Raw genomic sequence first — 23084 nt, 5'->3', positions numbered from 1 at the left:
ACTCTCGGAGGTTTGGGCCTGACCCGGGAGCAGATGCTGCGGAGGCGAGCCAGCCTCACGTGTACGACTGCCATTGTGTCTGGTGTGTGGCTTGTGAGCTGCATTCAGGCGGCTTGCCCAAAGCACAGGATTGCTCTGCAAGGTCTAGGGTCTGAACTTGACTCTGGAGCTCTGTGATAAGAGATGATTTCCTCTGATAGCGTGCCTTTGGATTTTGTTTGCCCCGTCACTGCTAAACTCTGCAGTGTTTGTTCATTCAGCAGCATTTTTGTCATGAAGATAGTTCCTCCTGAGTGGACTCCAGCTGTGGGCTTGACTATAAAAGCTTCCCAGGCTCGTTTCTGTACAATTAAATCTTGTCTGCAGTTAGTGAAGTGGTGTTTCATAAGTCATTTTGGTGGCAATAGCTGCTTAAGCCTGACTAGGATACTTGCTAGTGACTTTCTAAAAGAAGAGTTCCCCACTTATGAAATGGGAAAGCTTTCAATTATCAGATGCATATTATTCCCCAGTGCTTCACGGAAGTGCCTGCTCTGCAACTCATTCATTTGTGGGAAAGCGAGGGGGATAAAAATAAACTTGCCTCGTGTGGCGGATGGAGACTTGCTGATCTTTGTGAGGAATTTTTGGGGCGGGAAGATGTGATGTACGTGTTTGCCAGCTGTCTCCCTGCTTTCAAATGCTTTGTCCATTTAGCACCTTCCCACAGAAGCAGTTGGGCTGTTCCTGCGACGTGCAGCACTGGTCGCTCCATTAAGCCTTGCCTTAATGGCTTGTGTTTTGCGCAGTTGTATGAAATGCACATTAATGGAGACAGCTTAATGCCATCACCCTGAAGTAATGAATTGGTATGGATTGCCATTACCATTATAGCGCAGTTAAAAGCTGTGTTTGTTTCTGATTTACATTTCCCAGCCCTGCAAGCAGATGGGTTTTCAGGCCACGCGGTCGGGAGGAACCTGGCAATTCAGCTGCAACCTCCTTATTACAGTGTTTGTAGAACAGCAGTTCTGGGGGGATATTTCGTTAACTCAGACTGCTTAAATGATACATTTCATTAGAACTGTGATTATGCTACTGCAGGCTGTATTCAGGGATCACTGTAAATCCAGTGTATCCTATAAAGCTGGAAATGTATTGTCTGTGTAATACAGCTTCATCTCACTGCTCTCGATAAAAATTGCTACTCTTCGACCCTCATTCAATTTTTCTGTTGGTAAAATATCTGTATCCCTATAACCTCATACGGATTTATGCAAAAAGATGCTTGGGACCCATGGGAGAGTGTAGGGTAGTTAAGTTTTGCAGACCTAAATGTGTTCCTCTTACTTTGTAAGTATCTCTTACGTTGCCAAAAGGCTTCATTGTCTTGAGTATTTGCTTCTCTGGCTTCCTGAATGGTGCCAGTGTAGCTGGTGCTCCTGCCATTAGTAATGCTGAAACGTGGTGAGCTCTGTATGAGCAGCTGAATCGCAATGGATCACTTTAGACAAGTGATTTTTTTCCTTTTTCCATTTCATAGGCTGTCTCATCGATCTCCCCTTGATCCTGTAAAGACAGGAGCACTCAGCCCACTTTCTGGGCTTTGAGTCCATACCAACAGATCTGTAGGTCACTGCTTTAGAGGGTGATGCTGTCTTGCACCACCTATAGATTTTTGCTTAGCGTGTCAATGCCTGGGTACTTTTAGTCCCTGTGACTTTTACCAAGTGGAGGACGGATATTTTTTTTCCTCATAATTTGCTTTTTTGCTCATAATGTTTCTTTTGCTTTCTCTCTTCTGCTTAGGTTGCTTTGAATGTTGCATTAAGTGCCTAGGAGGAGTGCCATATGCTTCGCTCGTGGCAACCATTCTTTGCTTCTCGGGGGTAGCGTTGTTTTGTGGCTGCGGCCACGTGGCGCTCACGGGAACCGTGTCTATCCTCGAGCAGCACTTCTCCACGACTGCCAGTGACCATGCTTTGCTGAGTGAAGTGTAAGTATGCCTCCCACTTCCATTTTTCCTCATAACACCCTCATGCTAAATGAGTAGAGATGGATTCAAACCTCAGTCTCCATCCCCAAGTATTAGGTTGCTTGTTTGTCCAACAGCACTCAGTGGTTTTTTGGGGTTCACGCACAAGGAACCAGAGTGTGTATCCTGCTTAATGTGTTTGTATTGGGACCAGTACTGTCTTCATCAGAGCCATAGACAGTGGGACTGAGTGCACCTTCAGCAGGTTTGCAGATGACATCAAGCTGAGTGGTGCAGTTAGTTCACTTAAGGGAAGGGGTGCCATCCAGGGGGACTGTGACAGCCTTGAGGAGTGGACCCTTGTGAACCTCGTGAGGTTCAAGAAGGCCAAGTGCAAGGTCGTGCACCTGGATTGGGCAACCCCTGGTATCAATACAGGCTGGGGAATGAAGGGATTGAGAGCAGCCCTGTCGAGAAGGACTTGAGGGTACTGGTGGATGGAACACTGAATATGAGCCAGCAATGTGCACTCGCAGCCCAAGAAAGCCAGTCTCGTCCTGGGCTGCATCAAAAGAAGTGTGGCCAGCAGGTCGAGGGAGGTGATTCTCCCCCTCTGCTCTGCTCTGGTGAGACCCCACCTGCAGTGCTGTGTTCAGCTCTGGGGCCCCCAGCACAAGACAGGCATGGACCTGTTGGAGCGAGTCCAGAGGAGGGCCACAAAGATGATCAGGGGGCTGGAGCACCTCCCCTGTGAGGACAGGCTGAGAGAGTTGGGGTTGTTCAGGCTGGAGAAGAGAAGGCTCCAGGGAGACCTTATAGCGGCCTTCCAGTGCTTAAAGGGGGCCTATAAGAATGATGGAGAATGCTTTTCACCAGGGCCTGTAGTGACAGAACAATAAGTAACAATTTTAATCTGAAAGAGGGTAGATTTAGTGTTTGTTGTTGACACAAAGTATGAAGGGATGACAGGAATAACACGGAAGCGTTGTTTTGTCCATCTCCCCTCAGAAGGTGGAATGGTATTGTACAAATGAGAAAAAAGAGAGAGAGAAGTGTGGAAAGAACTTAAAGGTTTGCCTCTGCAATCGTAGCCTTTGGAAATAACCACCAGTGAAATATTTGGGGCTTTTGTGTTCCCGAGGCTTCACCGTGACACCAGGGGAAGGCCTGGAGGCCTGCGTGTGGGCCCGCGCTCAGCACCCAGCCCCACCGGCGTGAGCCTCTCCTTCCGCTTGGCGCTGAGGGACACGTGGGTCCCAGGCTCTGGGCCCATGGTCCGAACACACTGGGCCTTACATGGCCCCTCCAGCTGGGCCGCCAGGCTTCGACAAGGCTTTTGTCCGACGGCAGTCGGGCATTTTGTGCAAGTCGTGATTCACGCGGCGTTGCACTGGTGTTGGGATGCCAGCTGGGTCTGGGTTCGGCCTCTTGCCGGCTGCTTACCATGTTGGGCCGGCACTGGCCCCCGGGCCGATGTGCAGTTGGCCCCTGGAGACATCTCTGTCCCGGGGCAGGGGGGCGGCATAAGGAAGGGCAGCTGAAACCACCTGAAAGCCACCCGAGGGCTCTGGGGAGGGGTCCCGGTGCAGGCTGCGCTCGTCTGTGAGGAGGGGGCCCATGTGGTGTGCACATGTTTTGCTTACCTGCCCCTAAACCCCAGCTTTTAGGGCATTATTTGAAGGCTTTGGTATCGGGGTCCAACCCAACACTCTTAATTCTCTTTTTTTTCTTTTTCTTTTATTTCGTCATATGCTCATGGACATAGACCCGTCAGTTTGCATGCACAACTGACCCCTTCCCGTCCCCCAGGATCACTGATGCCAGTCCCACAGCACCGTTTCAGGGGCTAAACCCCTTGCAGGACTCTCTGTGCCCACGTGGCTCTTGGACTGCACCCCATCAGGGCACCCCCACCCCAGTGCCACCTACCCTCACACCCTGGCTGTGGCTGGGCACTGCATCCCCAGCTGCAGTGTATGAGCCCTGAGGACCCTGCAGTTAGCCACAAAATTGAGCAAGAAACTGTAAGCAGCTTTTCTTCAGGAACCGAGTAACAAAACACTCTGTTCTTGTATCAGTCTTTGTTTGAGCAAAATAGAAGAAGTTGCAGAAGCAGCTGTAACAAGCAGCAAGTTTGAAATTTTGGAGAATTATTGACAATGTTTCCTGTCGAGTCAGCATTACCAGCTGGCAGAACACTAATTCCCACCAAAGCAGCTGAGGTCTTGGACTCTGTAGAGGCATAACAAGAAAGGCAAGGGAGAAGAGGTGCTAGAAAGGGGCAAGTAATTTAAGGCCACAGAGACATAAAATAAATGAAAAATATGATAGTAAGGCACCCTTTGGAATAGATTTTTTTTTTTAACTGGGTTTCGTATTACTAAGTTCTGGTGACATGCATTGAGTCTCTCCTAGACTATTATTGATGGTGAATTGAATTCTTCCATGCTTTCTCAAATCCTGACTTAATTTTTTCATGCTTTACAGCACAGGTGCAACAGATTTATCCTGTTATTTTTAATCAGTTTGGAAAACAAACATAGCACTTCCCACGTATAATTTTAAATGAGCACTATCCTATTTTGATACAAGGGATGTGCTGTGTGTCTGGATAACATTTAACTCCATAAATGGTAGTCATCAATTTTCTTTAAATTAAGCTAAAACATGCAAATGCTCCTTGGAGATCTACGCTAGCAGCTACTTAGTGGAGAGTAGTAAGAATTGAAAAAAACATCTGAGGAAAAATATATTTATCCTTAGAAAATTGGCAGTATGGATGTATAAAATTAATCTCTGTTCTGTGAGTAGCTTCATCCAAAATAACCATCCCAACAATCAAATTATTTTTAAGAAGGCACAAGTTCTGGAGAAGTTGTGCTAATAACAAATTATGACTTTTGGAGACCAGAAGTAGTGGTGTATGGAAGATCTGACATTCTGGTCCTCCAAACCAGTTAGCTTCAGATACTGAATCTGATTGATAACATTTAGAAATTATTCTTTCCATTTACCTATTCTAGCCAAAGTAGAAATACCGTAAGAGAGTCACTGCAGATGGTAGATTCTTAAGGAATCAAGAACTTTCTCAAATAATATCCAGGGGAAGTGCTTATATCACGTGCCCTGAGATCTTCTTCTGGATGTTCCCAGAGTACCTCAAATGGAAGCATTTCCTGAATATACATTTCAGTCTTTTAAAATTTAATTACACTTTGGGGAGCTCAACGCTGCCGTGACTTAAGGCACTGAAGCTACCTGCTCCTTGGAAGTACCCTTTTAGGCTGCAGAGCAAACCATTCCTCCTCAGGAGAAGTCACTGCACATTTGCCGAGTTCCGGATCAGACAGGTATCACTGAATTTACAAGTTTTTGCAAACGTACATTAACTGGGTTTTACAGGTGGAAACTGAATATCGAGGACTGCTTCCTTTCCCTGAGCCGAAGGAATCACCACGGAGCCTGGTAGTTCAGCCAGTAGTTCAGCTCCAGCCTTTGCCATTTCAAAGCCACGTATTGTCCCTGTCAGACATTCCCTGAGTTAGGTGTCAGGATCGATAGCAGGAGAAAAAAAATCTCCACAGTGCAGGCATGAAATTGCAGCTTCAACCTGGCGACTAACACCAGTCGGTGTAAGAACTGCGGCACAAACGGGGGGTGCTCGAGCAGATGCCAGTGGTGCATACATGTGTAAAGCACTACTACATGCATTGCTTACCAGCAGAAGCGGGACAGTCGTACCGGCGCTCTCCTGCAGCCCGCTTGCTTCAAGTGCATTAAGGAGCCTTGTTCCCGTGTTTCTAGGAAAGGAGTTACCTCATACCTATGATGATTTCGGAGGACTGGATTTGTTTTTATAGGACTGAAATCTAATTATATCTTTTGTCTTTTCCATTTTAGAATACAGCTAATGCAGTATGTAATTTATGGCATCGCATCATTTTTCTTCTTATATGGAATAATCCTTTTGGCAGAAGGTTTTTATACAACAAGTGCTGTGAAGGAGCTGCATGGAGAGTTCAAAACGACAGCCTGTGGCCGCTGCATCAGTGGAATGGTGAGTAGCGTCAGACATGGAAACAGCAGCCTTCGTTTGCTAAGAGCCCTTGGGTTTGGTTTGACTCCTGTGGTTTTGAACAACACTGTATTGCCGCCTTCTTTGTTTGACTCCTTATGGGTGGTCAATCCCTGTAGCTGGTCCTTCTTTGAATTTTGAGGATGCTCAGTCAAATCCAAATTCTGCTGTGGCCTCCCCTGTCATAAAGCTGAACCTGCTGGTCTAAACTAAGTTGATGGGAGACTGCTAATTTTAAACCACGGTGCGAGACAAAATGGAATTTGTGCTTTTAAACATGGAGCCACACTAGTGATGCCTAAAGGCAGACTGTAAAATGGCTGTGGTTTGCAGAGGTGGTTAAATAACGAACTGTAATGCCTCTGACTTCCATAGTCAGTTCTGCTTGAGGATGTCTGGGTCCTTCAGACACACAGTAGCGAATGAAGCTGCGCAACATCTCTGCACTTGCACCAGGTATTGCTGTCTTGCTTTTGCAGATGGCAGAAGGCATACAGATACAATAGTGAGTCTTTTTCACAAAGCTGAAGCGCTTAAAGCCTTCAAGTTCCAAGCCATCTTCCCTTCAGTGTACTTCTGTATTAGAACAAAATTTTAAACAAAGTTTAACTAAAAATAAAACTTCAGATTCTCACCCACATTGCCCCCTAGGGCGCACCCTGCAAGAGCAGAAACACGACTATGTTTCGGAGACAGGATTTCAAAGCTATTTCTGAAAATCTGAATTCAAAGCTCGTAGTTACGGAGGAAGCGAAGCAGTATGACAGATCGCCCACGGGAGAGTGTGGGTGAAAAGAGAAGAGGCTTTTGATGTGATTGTTGCATTTTAATACACAATCTATATCCTGTACTTAAAAAATATGTACTTTCAGCTGGTTAAATACAAAAGAGATGCATGTTTATTTTCAAGAGGGTTAACCATTTTTGACTGTGCTGTTGGATACTCGCTGCATTTTTCAAGAGCTAATAAAAATAAGACATCTGATTATTTTCCAGTTAAGCAGCTATTTGCTTGCTTTTTTCCTAGCAAGTATGATCTTCACTGAGGAGCAAAACTAGATCTAAAGCAGTGTTTTCCAAAGATCAAAAATACGGTAGAAACATACACATACGTGCATCTCATTAGCGTGGACAATTGCTTGTGCAGTTGAGTAGTTGCAGGCACGTGACTGTCAGCTGCTTATACAAATACCAGTGTGACACATGGAAATATGACAGAAAAATGTGTTTTCATGTTTGCCCATATTTGTCCCCACAACGAAGGAGAAAATTTAGCAGCTGAGTGTGGCTTGGAGCTCTGGTAAGGTGCATCAGTGTTTGGTGGTGACAGTCATGGCATAAAAATGCCCGTATGCCGCTGCGTAGTGGTAGAGCTGCTTAAACCACCCGGGTTAGAACAAAGTTTGTGAGGAGATAACAGTATCTGAACAGACCAGTTAGCTGCAGATGGGTACAGACAACAAGCTTTTTGGACATACAGTGATTTATTTATTTTTTTGCCTTTTTGATCAAGAGCTCCTCTGCTTTTTTCCTCCATTACATTACCGAGCGGAGTCCCTTCCATCTTGCGTAAGGTTATTTCAGAAGACCCGACTTCCAGCTTTCCTAAAGTATCTGTGTTGGCTGTGGTAATGCAGAATAGCCATTCCCCACAGGTACTGCATTAAGCGTGAGAGCGAGTGTGGTTTTTCCTGGCTATTTTAGGAGTTAAAGGCCTTGGGTACATCCTCTTGTGCCCACTTCCACGGACACGTCTGCAAACTCGCATTTTATGTGTAGTGGATCTATAGAAATCCTTTAAACTTCAGTCTGTCAGTCCTGGGTCAGGCTGAGACAACCTCCCCCCTCAGAGCCTTCCCCATCCTTGCTGTTCTTCTCTGGCACACGCGTTTCAAGTGAGATAGTACAGCGTCGGCGCTCTGCTGGAAGGACAGCCTCTCCAGTCCACCTACAGTTAAGTAACAGTGAAAAGCGAGCACAGCAGGTGGAACAGCGTTCCCCGACTTTCCCAGTAGGGTCCAAATCCCAGCCTCACCAGGAGGAGGGAGCTGGAAGCTGATGCCAGGGCTACTGTTTCACCGTAAAACTTAGAAGAAGAGGGAGAAGGGAAGAGGTCCAGTGGGAGGGGGAAGCTGGAGATTTCCAAAGCAACAAGTGCCATTCTGTATAATCCTACCAAAGAAAATGCATGTAACTGTTGTGGTTTTTTTTTAAAAGAGCAAACCCAAATTGGGAAAATCCATAATTCTCTAAGGTGAAGTAATTAATTTTCTTCTTGTCAATGTGTATTACATCAATTGAATCTTTCTGATCTGCTGTAACAGTCGTGGTATGTTTTCAAAAATAGGTATTCTCAAATGTTGCATTCAAAATTGATTTCAATAAATCAGGGAGTATGGGAGAGCTCTCTGAACACTGAGCCACTCTACTGTTTTGATTTGCAAGTCGTGTAGAAGTGCCAGTGTGTTACAGTTAATTAAAAAAACCTCCTTAAATTGATTTTTGTTGGAATTTTATTGGTTTTAGCCTGCAACCAGCATCTGTGCTTAGCTGAGTATCTTCAGAAATCAATGGACTTCAGGAGGGCAAGCTGTTCGCTCAAGCAGGCTGATGAAAAAGGAAATGTCTGAATTACTTTCTCAGTAGCACTTAAATGACCATAGTATTTGTAAGCAACGAGAATACTGATTTTATTTGTGCTTGGAAATCAAATGTTTTATTACTTGATTTCTGAAAGTATGCTTAAAGGTTATTTTGAAGCTTTTTTAAGGAAAATTCAAGTACTCTCTTCAAAGAATAAACGTGAAGTGCTTGTGTTTTCTCTGCCCAGTTTGTTTTCGTCACCTATGTGCTTGGAGTGGCCTGGCTTGGGGTCTTTGGCTTCTCTGCTGTGCCTGTCTTTATGTTCTATAACATATGGTCAACTTGCGAAGTCATCAAATCTCTTCAGACAAATGTGACAGTTCCAGGGGACCAGATCTGCGTGGATATCAGGCAATACGGTACTTATTTTAATCCTGATTAAATGCTTTATCCTTTCTCCTTGGTCTGTCTTCAGTGGTTTTGTGTCAGCCTTATCAAAAGAACCAAATGCAAAAGCATCTTCTATCTCTGACTGTGCTATTACTTTTCTAATTAATTCAGATTACACTGATCTCTTTCCAGATGCAATCAATTTAACTGAACTGGCAAGTCATTTATCTAAAATGATTTTGTAGTGGTTTCCAATACTGTAATATTAGGTTTAAAAATAGATCAGCCTCAAAATAAACTGCTTCGAAACAGCACTGAGAAACAGATAACCAGGTTCTGGTTTTTGAACCCATTCGCCTACATTCTTTCCTTTCAAAAAGCTGGGTTTACATTTAAATAGGAAGTTAACACCTGAACTCCCCCTCTAACAATTACTTTCAGTTAAAAGACCAAAAACCTCCAATCAAGAGTCTGCCTTAACTGTTAATGAGCATTAACAACGCTGCTTTCTGATGACACGCAGAAATCTGGGGGGGGGGGGGTGCAGGTAGCAGAGGAGTGGGGACAAGAGCTTAAAATAGGGTCAGGCTTTTCAAGTAGTTCATTCCTTAAGGTGAATTTTTCCTGAAGTTGATCCTTTCAGCTTCCCTTGTGCAGAAAGAGCTTTTGTCGCTGTTACTTTCAGCTTCGTTTCAGCTAACGTTTTCCAGGAATGTTTCTTTCTTTGGACTAAGTCATTCAAAGCTGAGAAAACAAATTCAGAGTTGAAAAGGTAAGAAAGCCTGGGGTTGCTTTCCTATCCGGGCCGTAAGTCCGGTGGGAGAAGATAAGCTAGACTAATATTACAAGCGGGAAGTCCCAGATCAGTTGAACGTTTGCGCCCTGTTTTAGCAACCGACAGCACGAGGCCGGGAAGACGTTTTCTTCAGCAGCAGAGCCGCGGCTTGCAGGGAGAAGGTGTGCTCCTCTGCCTTGCTGCTTCTCCTCGTTGTTCCGCAGCTGTACGAGCGCCCTGTGGGGCTGTGCCGCTCCGCTGATCTTTAGTAAAAGCTCTCGGGTTTCCGTGAGCGATGGGAGGGAGCAGGTCCTCGGCAGGCAACTTGCGTCACTGAACTGTCCTCGCGTTTTTGGGTGGAAGCGGTAGCGAAAAGGCTTCAAGCGTATATTGCAGTTGCGGAGAAGAAGGTGGCTTTAAAGTAAACCCTGTGGGATCTTTTGGAAAGCTGTACCGTCCTGAGATCATTTCAGTGACCTGCCCCTTACGGAGCTGCCAACTCCAGCCAGCCTGAGTTTGAAATGCGAGTTGTACGGGGGAGACAAACTGGTTTTCTCCTGTTTCAAATGGCTTTTGCTTAAGTGTTACATCTGTTAACGGGCCTAAAAGTTTAGGTTATTTTAAACCTCCTAGATCCTGTGAACTTTGCAGCTTTTTCAGTCGTGTAAGAAAAGTAATTGGGAGTACATGAGCTACGGCAGACCAAATTTTCTCGTAGCACTGTTCACTTACGGCTTTCTCACCTATTGGAATTAAAACAGCAAAAATCCTTCTGTGATTCTTCCCTCCAGCTCCATATTCACACTCTTCTACAGTAGTTCCTCGTTCAAGTCGAACTTAATCTAGTAAGCAAGTGCTGTCCTGACAGGTGCCAAGTACCTCTGAGGTGCAGATCGTCCCTTTCAGTGCTGAGTGGCGGAGTAGGCAGTATGTGACTGGACCTGAAGTGCAAAACCAACCGACCATTTGGCTGCCATATGGGAAAACCACATCTGAGAACATGCCTTGGCAGCAAGCCTCGGTGTAGGGAGAAGGCACAACTTGAGTGAGTTGTTGTAATTCCTCCTGCCAACTCGAAGCTGTACTGGTCAACGTGCGGATGCCCAGAATGGGAACACAACTGGCAAGTGGGCGGAAAAGATGAGCGAGGAACAGAAAGCGTGTGTTGATTGCTAAAATTAGTGGTTTCTTTTGCTGTGGTATTGCAGGTATTATCCCTTGGAATGCTGTCCCTGGCAAAGCCTGTGGCCCGATTTTAGAGAACATCTGCAACACCAATGAGGTACAGACGCGTAACCCGTGTGCACCTTTTGCCTCCAAGTCACTTGGGGACCATGTAGTAACTAACTTGATGACAGTTTTTGGAGAAAACTAATACTAAAAGTATAAAGAGATTGATTTAAACACAACAACGAAATAATTCTGTGTTAGGTCATCCAGAAAATGAAAATTATTTCAGAGCATTTTTATTTTGTAAAGCTTTGAATACCTTGCTACAAAAATCGTTTTGTTATGCTTATTGTCTAGAACACTTGAAATGCATTTTATCCTCGATTGCTTCAATGTTCTTAACATGTTTTTTCTCTAGTTCTACATGTCTTACCACCTGTTCATTGTGGCTTGTGCTGGAGCTGGTGCCACGGTCATAGCACTGGTGGGTAGTGGCTTTTGTTGTTTTATTGTGTAACATGTTCCTTTCAGGTTTAAGATGCTTTAAATTTGTGTATCTTAAAAATAGTGATTAACTAGACATTAAAGAGGGCGAGCTGTAATCGCCATTATCTGCTGCGATGGCTTGGTCATTACAAGTCAGCAGGTCCCGAACTTTTGCTTTCAGAAGTCATCTTAACCCGCCTCCCCCCATCTTTAGACAAAAATTCTTCGCATGCCCTTTGAAAACCCTACTTCTACCCACGATTTCTGTTTGTACGTCCACTATTTCTTTTCGTTTTGGTAGTTTTATTTGATCAGTCGCTTGTAACCTCTTGGGTTTCTTTGCCTGGACCCAGGTGGTTTGACTAGTGCAGCTCTGCAGCGCCAGTTACAGGTAGCAGCTGGGAAAAGGGACGTTAACACAAGATGACTTGCTTCATATGTCTTAACGCTTCCTCCAGCTGCCAGCTCCTAACCTCACGTCAGCCAGATCCAGGTGTAATACTCACTGTTTAGCTGACAAAATACCCTTAGGTCTGTACGTAGGTTATCCTCCCCGGATAAATGGCAAGTGATTTATCTTGCATCTTCACCCTGGAAGAAGCTCAGAATAACGTCTGTGTTAAAAGTGTCGACAGTTGCCCAAGAGGGCTTGAGCCGTCACCTTGTTGTATCTTACTCTCCTGTATTTTGTTCTCTTCCACCAGCTGATCTACATGATGGCTACTACATATAACTATGCTGTTTTGAAGTTTAAGAGTCGGGAAGATTGCTGCACTAAATTCTAAATTGTATAAGCCCAGTAAAGAGCTGCATTGCGTAGCTTGAAATACCACTGACACCCTAGGCTAAAAGTCTAGCTCTCTGAATTTTGTTACAGTAATTGTAAATAGCTTCAGTAAGCGTCATTTAGCTCATCAGATTAATAAAACGACTTCTTGTATATGATGAACTATGATGTGGACGAGATCTGGCTATTTTTTCATGTCGAGAGGATTCAGTTACTGTGGGGGTGTTCATAAATCATCCTTCCGAAGATGGGAGGCTTCCATTTCGAGTCTCCGTTTGCTCTCTAACAGTCATCTCTCAAACGAATACTGGAACAGTTCAGGGTCAGAATTATTCAGTTATTCTTCAGCCTGAAGACCAAATACCACGCTGCCACCACCACCACCCACCCCACCCCACCCCGAGCATACAAAACGTATGATACAAAAGAAAAGGAACAGTAAAGTAGTGCCAGTCTCTCTTGGCAGAAATCAGAAGCCCAGGTATAACGAATCAGTTGGCTTGTATTTCCAGCGCACGGGTGATAAAGTTGATTATTTTCTTCATTGTTAAGTACCTGCCACATCACGCTCTCTCTGGCAGGAAATACATCCTTGTATTAGCTCTGCGTAAAACAATCACATTCTTTCTTTTGGACCCTGAACTAGTAAGAAACGGCGTATAAATAGCTTCTGTTCCTGTAATGCTTGCACTTTAGTAACTGATTTCTCAGTAGCCAGATCTCAAAACTGTAAGTATGACTGCACGGGAAGCAAAACCATGCATAGATCACAGAGACTTTTTTTACACTGTTGGGATTAAGAAAGAAAAAAAGAGAAGAGAATCCGTGTTTTCAGATGTAGATTTTTTGCATGAAGTATGGTGAAAAGAAGTTGGGAAGAGAGGAATGCACAGACTAGAAAAAAATCCACACAACAATAATAATAACAAAACAAAGCACCAGTTGCTACCTATGCTATAAAACTCTTCACCTGAGGTTGGACAATGGAAGTTTGAAATGTAGTTATAAAAATATACGATTTAAGACTTCTTAACCCAAAAAGTGCATGCTTTTGCTTAGTTTTGGACTCATGTTTTGTTGTTTAATTTTTCAATATGTTAATGTAGCCTTGTTGACGTAAATAAAACCGTTTACAGTTTCAGGCTTTTTCCAGGGGGAGGGTGGAATTCTCATCTGCTTGTTCGGGGGAAAAGAATTACCAGGATCCGGGCTTGGCTATGCATAAACACCACCACCTTAGAGAGCAGTTCTTCTGAGCACCTCCTGGTTTACAGATGCCATAAAGTGCCACGTACAAAACAACTTCTTTCCTGCTTCCCCCCCCCCCCATTCTGCATTTTAATTGACCCGTACGACTCTGTAGCTCATTTTGTTACTGTTGTTATACTAACTTCCTCTAAATTGTGAATAACCAACTGGAATATTAGCATGCCAAATTCTAGAGATCTTTGAAGATAGCCTCTGTGCTTGTTTGAATAACAGAATGCTTATTAACGTAGAGTAACTTTTTTTTTTTTTTTTTTTGGTCGTTATTTTAAAGAGCGTCTATTAATCTAACTAGCAGCTTGCTTTGCCTCTTGACATGCTCACTAGCCATCATGCTCACCCTTCTCTTCCAGATCCACTTCCTCATGATACTGTCTTCTAACTGGGCCTACTTAAAGGATGCAAGCAAAATGCAGGCCTACCAAGATATCAAAGCAAAAGAAGAGCAGGAGCTTCAGGATATCCAGTCTCGGTCAAAAGAGCAACTCAATTCTTACACATAAATGTTTGCCACAGTAATTCAGCAGAAGAATTCTGTAGCTCTGACAAATCAACAAATAGCTGCTCTGCAGTACAGATGTGTGTGTCTACCAAACAAAATTAGAGAGAAGTGCAAAAGCTTCACATTCCAGCTCCTGGAACACATTCATAGGGAAATCTTCCCACGGGTAATCTTCCATCCTTTCAGACAGAGCATGGAGGTTATTCCAGGCATTTTAAAAGGCAACACTTCACAATAAGTGACCAAATTAATTCTTCTTCGAGACTTTCGGTATTTGGTATTTGACGTGTCCTGCAGCATGACGTCCTGCACAAAACGCTGGCGGGGGCTCCAGACCAGCGGGCAGCCCTGAGGCAAAGGCACGTGCCCTACGGCCGGTGTCTCCGTTTCTGCCCCCGCGAGGCTCCCGGCAGCCCGCGCCGAGGGGACGGCGGGGTCGCAGCAGTGCCCGGGCTGCAGCGGGGCCGCCTTTGCCCGCCTGTCCCGCCGGGCCGCAGGGACAGCGCTCCGCTGCCGTGCCACGCTTTTTTTTTTTTTTTATGGCGGAGCAGTCGCGCTCCTGAGCTTACCTGAGTGTTGAGCAGACGTCCCGAGTTTTAATCTTTTTCTTACCTAACTAACTAGTGGAATGTAGGTCCCCGGATCTGGATAATGATCCCCTCCTTTGAAAATAAATGTCAGCTTTGCCTTAATATTTATTTTCTATAAATGTCTTAGCATTTATATAGCGGCAGGAGACCATTATCCTACATTTTAAGTAAGTGAAAAGTGTTACCTTGTTAAAATGACACTGATCTGACTCTTCCAAACGAGTGGATGAGAAAGTTTGCAGAGTTTTACACAAACAATAAAAATTACAGCCATAAACCAGAATACAGGATGTCCACCTTTCTCTATCTTGGTGCTTAGCAAATTTATAGTCAGTGCTTACGTGTTTTCCTTTTTACAAATTAATTAGCACATTAAGAAAAACGTGGTGTTCAGAAAAAAAAAAAAACAAACAACAAACCGGTGCCATTTTGAAGTAATTTCCCATAGAAGTCTGCCTTCTAATTAATTACTGTTTTTTTTCAGAAGCATTCAGTGATATCTTGAGTATTAGTGATGGTATATTTGGTGTTTGTTCTATATGATATATATATATATAAATGTTGGGGGGAAAAAGTAAAATACAGGAGTCATTTGAAAAAAGTAAATAAATATTCGCGTCATACCCATGTTAAGCTGACGTGCGGTTTGATAGTTTTGACTGTTTGCTGAATATAAGTCCAAGGAAGCACAAATTTCTTCAAGTCAGTATTAAAAGAAAAGGCATTTTTGGGGGGGGTTATTAACTTCAAGCCTAATTTTTTCTGTTAAATATTGAAGTCTCATTTGACAGTTTCGAAAAAGGGGCACAGTTGATCAATGTAGAGCAAATATGACAAAATAGCCTAGTGTATGTTCCTACCTGTTGCATGAAGGAGACATTTCTACAGCAATGCAGGTGATGTTCTAGCCCAGTGTTTGCATAAGGGTAATAATAATGGAGGCAGTGTCTTAAAGCCTAATTCTTTTCTAATTCAGTGTAGCTATTACTGGGAGTTTTTGAAGTTTTGTTTAAGTAGTCTAATATTTTTATGTAAAGAGCATTAAATTTTGCTATGTATAAATTTTTGTAACCTAACAGTGAATCAATATTTTCTATCAGTGCCAAGGGCTTCCTGTAGTTACATCCAAGTGTTAAAATAAATATTTGTAGATAATAGCCAACACTTGTGTACGCTTATTTGAAAACAGACCTACAGCTGCTCCGCACGAGCGCATCTCTCTGTGCTTTTTGTCTCTGTCGGAAGTGAAACACCTTTTGCTCCCTCGTCTCCCTCCCCTCGCTGCTGTAGGGGCAGGGAGGCCCCGTAGGTTTTAACGCTTCAGCATGGGAAGTCAGCGAGTGTTTCTAGCGTCAAGTATTGGCAGTTGCTCCAGGCCAGCATCACGCAACAAGCACTCTCCGTCCCGGTCCGGACACCAAACAGAAGGAGTCGCTCAGAAATTTTGTAAAGGCCGGCGCCGCTGCCAGACCAAGTTAAGCGGCGTGTAAAATTAGACTAGCCCCCAAATCACATTGTAGCTGAATTACCAAACGCAGAGTTTGTTTCTGTCACGGTTTTGGTACGTCACGTTTCAACATCCAGTGAATTCAAGACAGAGCTTTGGTATTTTGCCCCTAAATTCTGTCAAACTTGGCTTCATGTTCCTGTAGTTAGGTCAAGACGAGCAGCCTCAAATGCGGTGCAAGTTGTAATATATGCTGCCACCCAAAATCACTTCATTGGTTAAAAAATACTGTATTTTATACTGTAAATAAAGTTTAATGATCTTGCCTATAATCTACCTACAAAATACAAAGCTTAAATAAAGATGAGTTAAATAGCAGTTTTATTTGAATCTCTCCATTCTGGGCCGGTCAATACGAACAAGGTGATCCAGGAGATAAAGCTGCTTTCAGAAGCGTTCGCTTCCCCTGCCGTAGCGCTGAGAGGGACACGTCAGCTTGGGTCTGTCACGCTCTGCTCTCTGGAACGGCACAAGCCCAGGGTCTCCTCGGGACACCTCTAAAAACCAGCGCTGACGACTGAATTTTTTGTTGCCTGCGCATTTACTTTGACCTGCAGTTTGTAACAGCTGGGGGTGGGGAAGGGGGAAGGGGTTGGGGGCACCACTTGAAAAGCTGCCAGAGTTTATAGGGGTTCAGTGCCAAAGCCGAGCTACCTGCACACACCCATCCACTTCTTTCTCTCACCCGACTTGGGGGGCCTCCTTCCGGATTAACGACACACGTCAGGGCTCGCTCTGAAGTCAATGACTGAAGTGACGAAACAGCTCAAGCTCAGCTTTATTAATTTATAATTACACAGCCTGCAACCTTGGTGCCTAACAGTTAATACAACTTTTTACAGGCAGAAAGCCCCTTTAAAAAAATTTTAATCGTAAAAATAATAATTAAAAAAAAAATCAGTAGCTGTTGTTCACCAGAAGTTTTCATCCACGTCTCCATGAGAAATGCCTGCAGTGCTGTATTAAGAAAGGGGTATGAATACAAAGTAGCTTCTTACCTTAATTCTTTAATATTAACCTTCTTAAAACAAGTATTAAGTTGCCTATGCTGCAGTTCGCCTGCTGTTCCAGTGAACTGGCGGAAATAAGCAAGGCTTTAAGGGTGAGGATTTGGGCCTTCACTAACAGGACGCCACCTCGGATCTATCAAAAAGCAGTACTTTGTGTCCACGACGTGTGTCGTGCTTAAACAGTGACAAGAGCGTTACACAGAGACCAACTCAGGAGCACAAGGGGAGGGTCTGGCACGTAGAACAGCACTTTAAAGGCCCAGCTAGTGCTCGATCACTGCTGCAGTTACAGTGAGCTTTTTTTTTTTTTTTTAACTGCTGCATATTTTTTGCTTACATATATTTTCAATTCTACATCTTCAAATAAATGGAAAGATTTGATGGAGGGTTGTTGAGGGGATTTTTCCCCTCTGCAGTAACTACATACCCTTATTTATCCCTATCTAGAGAACCAGAGGAGATGCCCTAGCTGCGGTAATTAAGTGCAGGCAGCCAAAAGCACTGGAAAAAGTGCGTGAACGAATTTGTTAGAAGTCCGCAGTGCTACTGGTAGATCACAGCTAGACTCACTGCTAATGACAGACAAACCTTCACAGGGTCATCACCCAAGAAGAACCCCTCCTACTTCAGCTCACTGTGAAGGAACCGAGGTGCTGCTCAGGGGCCGATAAAAACTTCTAATTGCTACAGCTACTGAAACAGCTCCTGGACTGGAGTTCCCGGATCTGAATCCCACACGGTGTTTATTTTGCTTTTTAAGGAGGCAGGTGTCTCTTAACCATAATTCATACTATAACTATTTATTAATATAGAGTAATAGAAGTGATTAATAGTAACATATGAGCCTTACCTGTCATCCTTTTCACTAGAGGGAAGGCCCTCTGTCAGTGATACTTCTCCTATTTCTTCTTTTTTTGAATCCTGGAAGCCAAAAGGAAAATCCACTTTTTGTAACTGGTTCTTAAGTCAAGGTTTAAGTGATCTAATAACAGTTATCAGTATTTCAAAGAACTTGACTGAAAATAAAAACCTTCTGAAGGAGCAACCCTACATTGATGCAATACTACATTGCATCTACCGTAATGATGCTTTGGAAAAATCAGGTTTGGATGATGCCTGAACACAAGTATGCTGCATTCTTTCATCAAAGTAACGTTCACCCGTGTACATACCTGTTCTTTAAGGTCAAATTTTCCGTTTTGCCAGAATAAATTCTATCAGTTGTGCTAGCGGAACACAAACTGACCTGTGTAGATTCAAACTGTATTTAAACATAGTTTAAACTAACAATTGAGGACGTTTAAATTTGAATTCTGCCCTAGTACCTAAAAACCAACCAAACCAACCCCCTCTCACAGGATACCAGAACACACCCTTACAGAAGAGTTTTCAGGGTTTTTTTCTTTTGAATCAACACATTTTTGCAATACAAATCCAAACACTCATCTCTGCGGGTTGTTACATAAAGCTTCTGAATGAAGAACAAACGAGAATATTGCTTTCATTCTAAGCATATAGCAGACACAAGTTCAGTCAATAATATTTTTGGGACCTATTTTTGAGAATAATCACCTTGTTTGCCAGTTCCTGCTCTCTGCGCTGCTGAATTATTCTCATGTATTTTTCTAATGGATTTGGAGTAGCTTCCTTTACATTATCTTCAGCAGCAGAATTACTGTGTTCAGATTTTACCCCCTCGTTATCTTCTTTTCCTTCATCTATTTTCACTGAGTCTTGGATCCACTTTAAGACACAAAATCGACATTAAATACCGATCAGCTCAAGAAAAATACCTTTATACCTTAATACCCGCACTCCATGCAGGATTTCATGTTAACCTGGGTAAAACGCACCAGCCTAAACAGGATGAAACTCATTGCACGCGGTTCAAGATGAAAGGTGAACTTATTGCTTCGGTTCAGAAAGTGGCATTTGAGAAATCCCACTGTAACCCTGCCTGGATGTCTGGGAAGCTCTGAGGCCTGAGGCTTCTATGTGTGACATCGACGTGTGGATGGGAGAGGGTGGGTGAGCTGAGACAGGCATGCAAGTTTCTTGAAGGGCCTGGTTTGCTGGTGCGAAGGGTAGCGTGAGCGTGTCTGACGAGTACCACCACACTGCATCAAATACACCAAGGTTTAAGGGCGGGAAGGGGAAGACAAAATGGGAGGGAGCAAAAACCCAGTTTTTATACAGCTCCTAGAAGTCCAGGAGACGACTTCAACACCTGCTCCTAAGGATTTAAGCAAACTCGTTAAGGTCTCCTTCCTTGTAACTTCTACTTGCAAGCAAGCACCCCTGACACAGGCTGGACGGACGTTAACGTGTCCTGGTGGTGTCTCACCAGCAGCGGTTCAGACCAGAAGGTCAGCGAACGTGCCGCTTGTTCCAACAGCGTGGTGACAGCTGCCTTCTGAGCTCTGGCCATAAAACTGTAGCTTCCAGTTAAAGGAAGCGTGGAAGAAAAAGCATCTGCTTCCAGTGAAAAAGTTACTTGGCCTAAGGAGAAACTCTAGCGAGACTCTAGGGTTAATCACACAAGCACATAAGAGAACTTGGCCTCTACTACTTTCACTTAAAGAATAAAACCTAATTTTTAAACCAAATAACACACAGAGCAATCCTAAAATACACGGCACTACAAAGCTGCATTACTGTCAGAAATTCAAATACTAAATCGCCACCTCTTTGTTAAGCTTTTCCACTTCTTTTTGCTCTCTTCCCAAAGCTTCCTGTTGTTCTCTCTCTCTCTTTTCTTCTCTCGCTTTCCTTTCCTCTTCTTTCTCAACTTCTCTATTCGGTTCTTCAACCTGTCTTTGATCCAGCACCGCTGTGAAAAATTATTTCAACATCTGTGGTTTGTTGTGTGCAGTTCACTAATCTACTACGGGAGCTTACAAATACGTAACGAGTTCCTGCGTAACGTTAACAGTAAATGAAAAACAACTGGGCATACTGTTTATACATCTATCAAAGTAATTCCTGGGGATCTGGTAATGTTTCTTCCCACCTCTAAACAGTTTTAGTCTCATACATGACTCACTAAGAGTGAAATAGCGGAGCCAAAGTAGAGGCCAGAGAGTCGACAAATCTCTGTAGGCACTGCTCCTTCCTACCACGGACTTCCTCATTAAATCTCCATTACCCTGAATTTCATGTTGCTATATTCTCTCCCTCTCTGCAATATGGTGGGATAAAATTCTTTATATTTATAAAGCAAAGTACTTAAAAAAAACCTTCAAAAATTACTGCAGGACACGCTGCTGATGTGACCGGTATATCTGAAAAGCTGTGTAAGTAATACAGCGTTCAGGTAGTAATTAGATGGGCAATCTAAATACTGGGAATTGTTAGAAGCTAGAAAGCTCTTCTCTGAAGAAAATAGTCATAGTGCTCCTATCTAGAACAGTTAGAAAAGCAGCATATGGTGCACTGAAACCATCCTCCTCTCCCCAGAGTTAAAAAAGCATTGTGGTAGTACAGCTTGTGAACAGAGTCAAGAAAAATGAAAAAAAATCCAGACAAGCAGTACATAAAACACTTTTAAAAACTCCCCAAAAATCCCTTTCGAGTCTTATTTCTATCAAGAGCAGAAATAGTATTTAATAACTATCTGAAAGACAAAAGAAAAAAACAAAACTGTCTCTCCAGAAGCTTGACAGGGGGGTGGGATGGGTGGCAAAAGCGTTTAAATTAAAAACAACTTGAAGCAAAACCAGGGTGAAAAAGTTACAAAGGGTATTCACTGTTGTTTCCGAGCTGAGAACTCACTTAAGTCCTGCAGCGAAGCGGCTGTTGCTGGCCCAGCGGCTGTGACATCGTTTCCATTGACGATGTCCCCAGATGGATGCAAGGCATCACTTTCGCACAGCTCTGGAATGTCCCCCTGATCTGGAGAAGAAATTTGAACAATGGCTTCATTATTTTGTAATTACAATAGCGGAGGCACAGCAATGGACACAAAGTGTGGGAATGGCTGAAATTCAGAACACAAAGATCAGCACTAATTGAGCATTTTCCCTTCAACTTGACCATTTCCCTGAGGAGTAAGAATTATTATAGGCTGGGCTTGCTTCTTTAATTACAGAACTGTTAGTTTTGAAATTAGCTATTGGAACACATCTGTTTACAAAGCCAAAACTTATTCATGAATAAATACACAATAGAAAACCAAAATGTTTTGATTTCTTCACATACTCAAGACACAGGTCACAGAAAAATTACATGTTCAAGTTTAGCTGACCCTTCCTATGCACATAAAACAACCTTTACTTATTTGATCACGTGCTGTTATGTCTTTGCTAGGATCCGTGCCTCCCTCACTGCGCAGGATGGATACTGCTAACTCGGAGATATTCTACATTATTTTTTCTTCTCCCTGTGCAAGGTGGCTCTAAATTTACAAAACCACAATTACCGTACTTCCTCTGTGATCATTGCCATGATACTCAACTGCTTCGTAATTATTTACGTGCAAAGTAGGCAGACTGCCATTACCTCAATTTGATGAGAGAAAGCAAAAAGAGGTAAAAAGTCAGATGTAGCCTTTAGCTCTAGGTAGCCAACCTGAAATATGCAGGACCATTTTCCCAAGAATTTACTGTAACGTAGTACAGATACCTTATATATCTCCTGAAGTTTTGGGTAAAGGTTTAGAAAATATCAACTTCCCATCTTTCAAATATTATCATCCTCCAATATTATCTTTTCCACTTTATAATAAAACTGAAATATTTTGCATGAAGAAAAACAGAACACCCAAACAGATCAGCCCCTCTCTCAGAATGGTCTGAATCTCTCCAAATTAAAATTCTTTTAAAGGAATTATAGACGAAAGCATCACAGAAAATATCTGCCAGACTGTCAGTCTAGCTAAGTTATGAGAACGTTTTCAGTTTCTTACAAAAGCAACAGGAAGTCCTACCAGCTTCACCCAGGAAAGTAAATTTTATATATATATGTTTTATGTAAGACCAAAATAATGGGCTATCACCACACTCAAAAGAAAATCTATTCTGGTTTCTTCCTCCCTCTTCAATTTTAGGTTTAAATTATAAGGTTATCAACAACACCACCACTATTTCCATATGAGGCACCCATATGTTTCAGGGTATGTAACACTGAATTAGTCCAAAAATTCCTTTCACAAATAGGTTCCTGTTAAACATTAACTTCTAAAGGTCTGCTATCCACACAAACAAACAAAAAACCCCAAACAATAATCTTTACATTAACCATTCTGCAAAGGAAAGAAAAGGTAACAACTCTTGGTACACCTTCGCTCCTTTACGTAAGGGCAGACGGCAAGAGAAGCGTTACTTCCTTAAGACGAGCACATCAACTAAAAGCAGTTACTGCCAACAGAATTCCCAATCTTCTCTTGCTACAGCTCACTCACAGTAGGATTAAAAAAGCTTCCACATTTTGTGGTATCACCTTCACTTCATTGTTTGTTTTTTTTTTTTTTTACTCCTATCAACTTCTGCCTTCATTATATCTTATTCTACATTTACTTTAGATTTTTACACCCTTATTCCACCCCCCTAATTTCTTCTGGGATACCTTCTCCCCTTTTTAGCCATTCTGATTCCCTTCTACATACAGAGATTGTCTTTGGTGCAGTCTGACCCGGCTAAAGCACTGCTGATTGAGAAATCAGCAGCATATGCAAACTCTTAAAATTGCTCTTTTAACTACCACACGTCACTAAATGGTACAGTGGCAACTTAACTTGGGCACAGCAGCTACTCAGGCCTAATTGCCAGGAAAATGCCAGTCTGTTCTCATACGTGATAAAATAAAAGTGAAATACGTAATGTATTCCTACAAGTCTCTAATATGAAATTAAACAAATAAATCCAAATCTAATTAAAATAGGAGATGAGTAGAAATCATTAGTAGCTACAGGCTCAGTTCACATTCCAATAATGCATCCAAAGAAAGAAAACGAAATGTGATAAACTAAAAACCAACAAATGTACTGAGTAAA

The 23084-nt window shown here is 43.0% G+C and overlaps 2 protein-coding genes across 5 annotated transcripts in view; one reads left to right on the top strand and one right to left on the bottom strand.

Moving 5' to 3' along the window:
- Positions 1–13989, top strand: part of GPM6B (glycoprotein M6B) — a 30749-nt gene extending 16760 nt beyond the window's left edge. For 2 of the 3 annotated variants that reach the window (XM_086462588.1, XM_009954519.2), the window contains 6 exons: positions 1789–1975; positions 5855–6011; positions 8860–9031; positions 10986–11059; positions 11366–11431; positions 12138–12218. In XM_086462588.1, coding sequence (XP_086318714.1) covers positions 1789–1975; positions 5855–6011; positions 8860–9031; positions 10986–11059; positions 11366–11431; positions 12138–12218 — 737 coding nt within the window. Of the gene's footprint in view, positions 1–1788; positions 1976–5854; positions 6012–8859; positions 9032–10985; positions 11060–11365; positions 11432–12137; positions 12219–13839 lie in introns of those variants that run through there. The other variant, XM_009954518.2, reaches the window with a different exon arrangement.
- Positions 13990–16867: 2878 nt separating this feature from the next.
- The window catches only part of OFD1 (OFD1 centriole and centriolar satellite protein), a 35367-nt gene continuing 29150 nt past the window's right edge, over positions 16868–23084 (bottom strand). Inside the window, exons 18-22 of one of the 2 annotated variants that reach the window (XM_086462334.1) lie at positions 20867–20986; positions 19777–19925; positions 18668–18838; positions 17946–18016; positions 16868–17042 (exon numbers count right to left, since the gene is read on the bottom strand). In XM_086462334.1, the coding sequence (XP_086318460.1) occupies positions 16997–17042; positions 17946–18016; positions 18668–18838; positions 19777–19925; positions 20867–20986 (557 nt within the window). In that variant the 3' untranslated portion in view covers positions 16868–16996. The remainder of the gene's footprint in view (positions 17043–17945; positions 18017–18667; positions 18839–19776; positions 19926–20866; positions 20987–23084) is intronic. The other variant, XM_009954522.2, reaches the window with a different exon arrangement.

Source organism: Leptosomus discolor, chromosome 1 (assembly GCF_034619465.1).
Source record: "Leptosomus discolor isolate bLepDis1 chromosome 1, bLepDis1.hap2, whole genome shotgun sequence".
NCBI lineage: Eukaryota > Metazoa > Chordata > Aves > Leptosomiformes > Leptosomidae > Leptosomus > Leptosomus discolor.
Note: the sequence above shows the minus strand (reverse complement) of the source record. Positions and strands in the feature narration are given on the sequence as shown.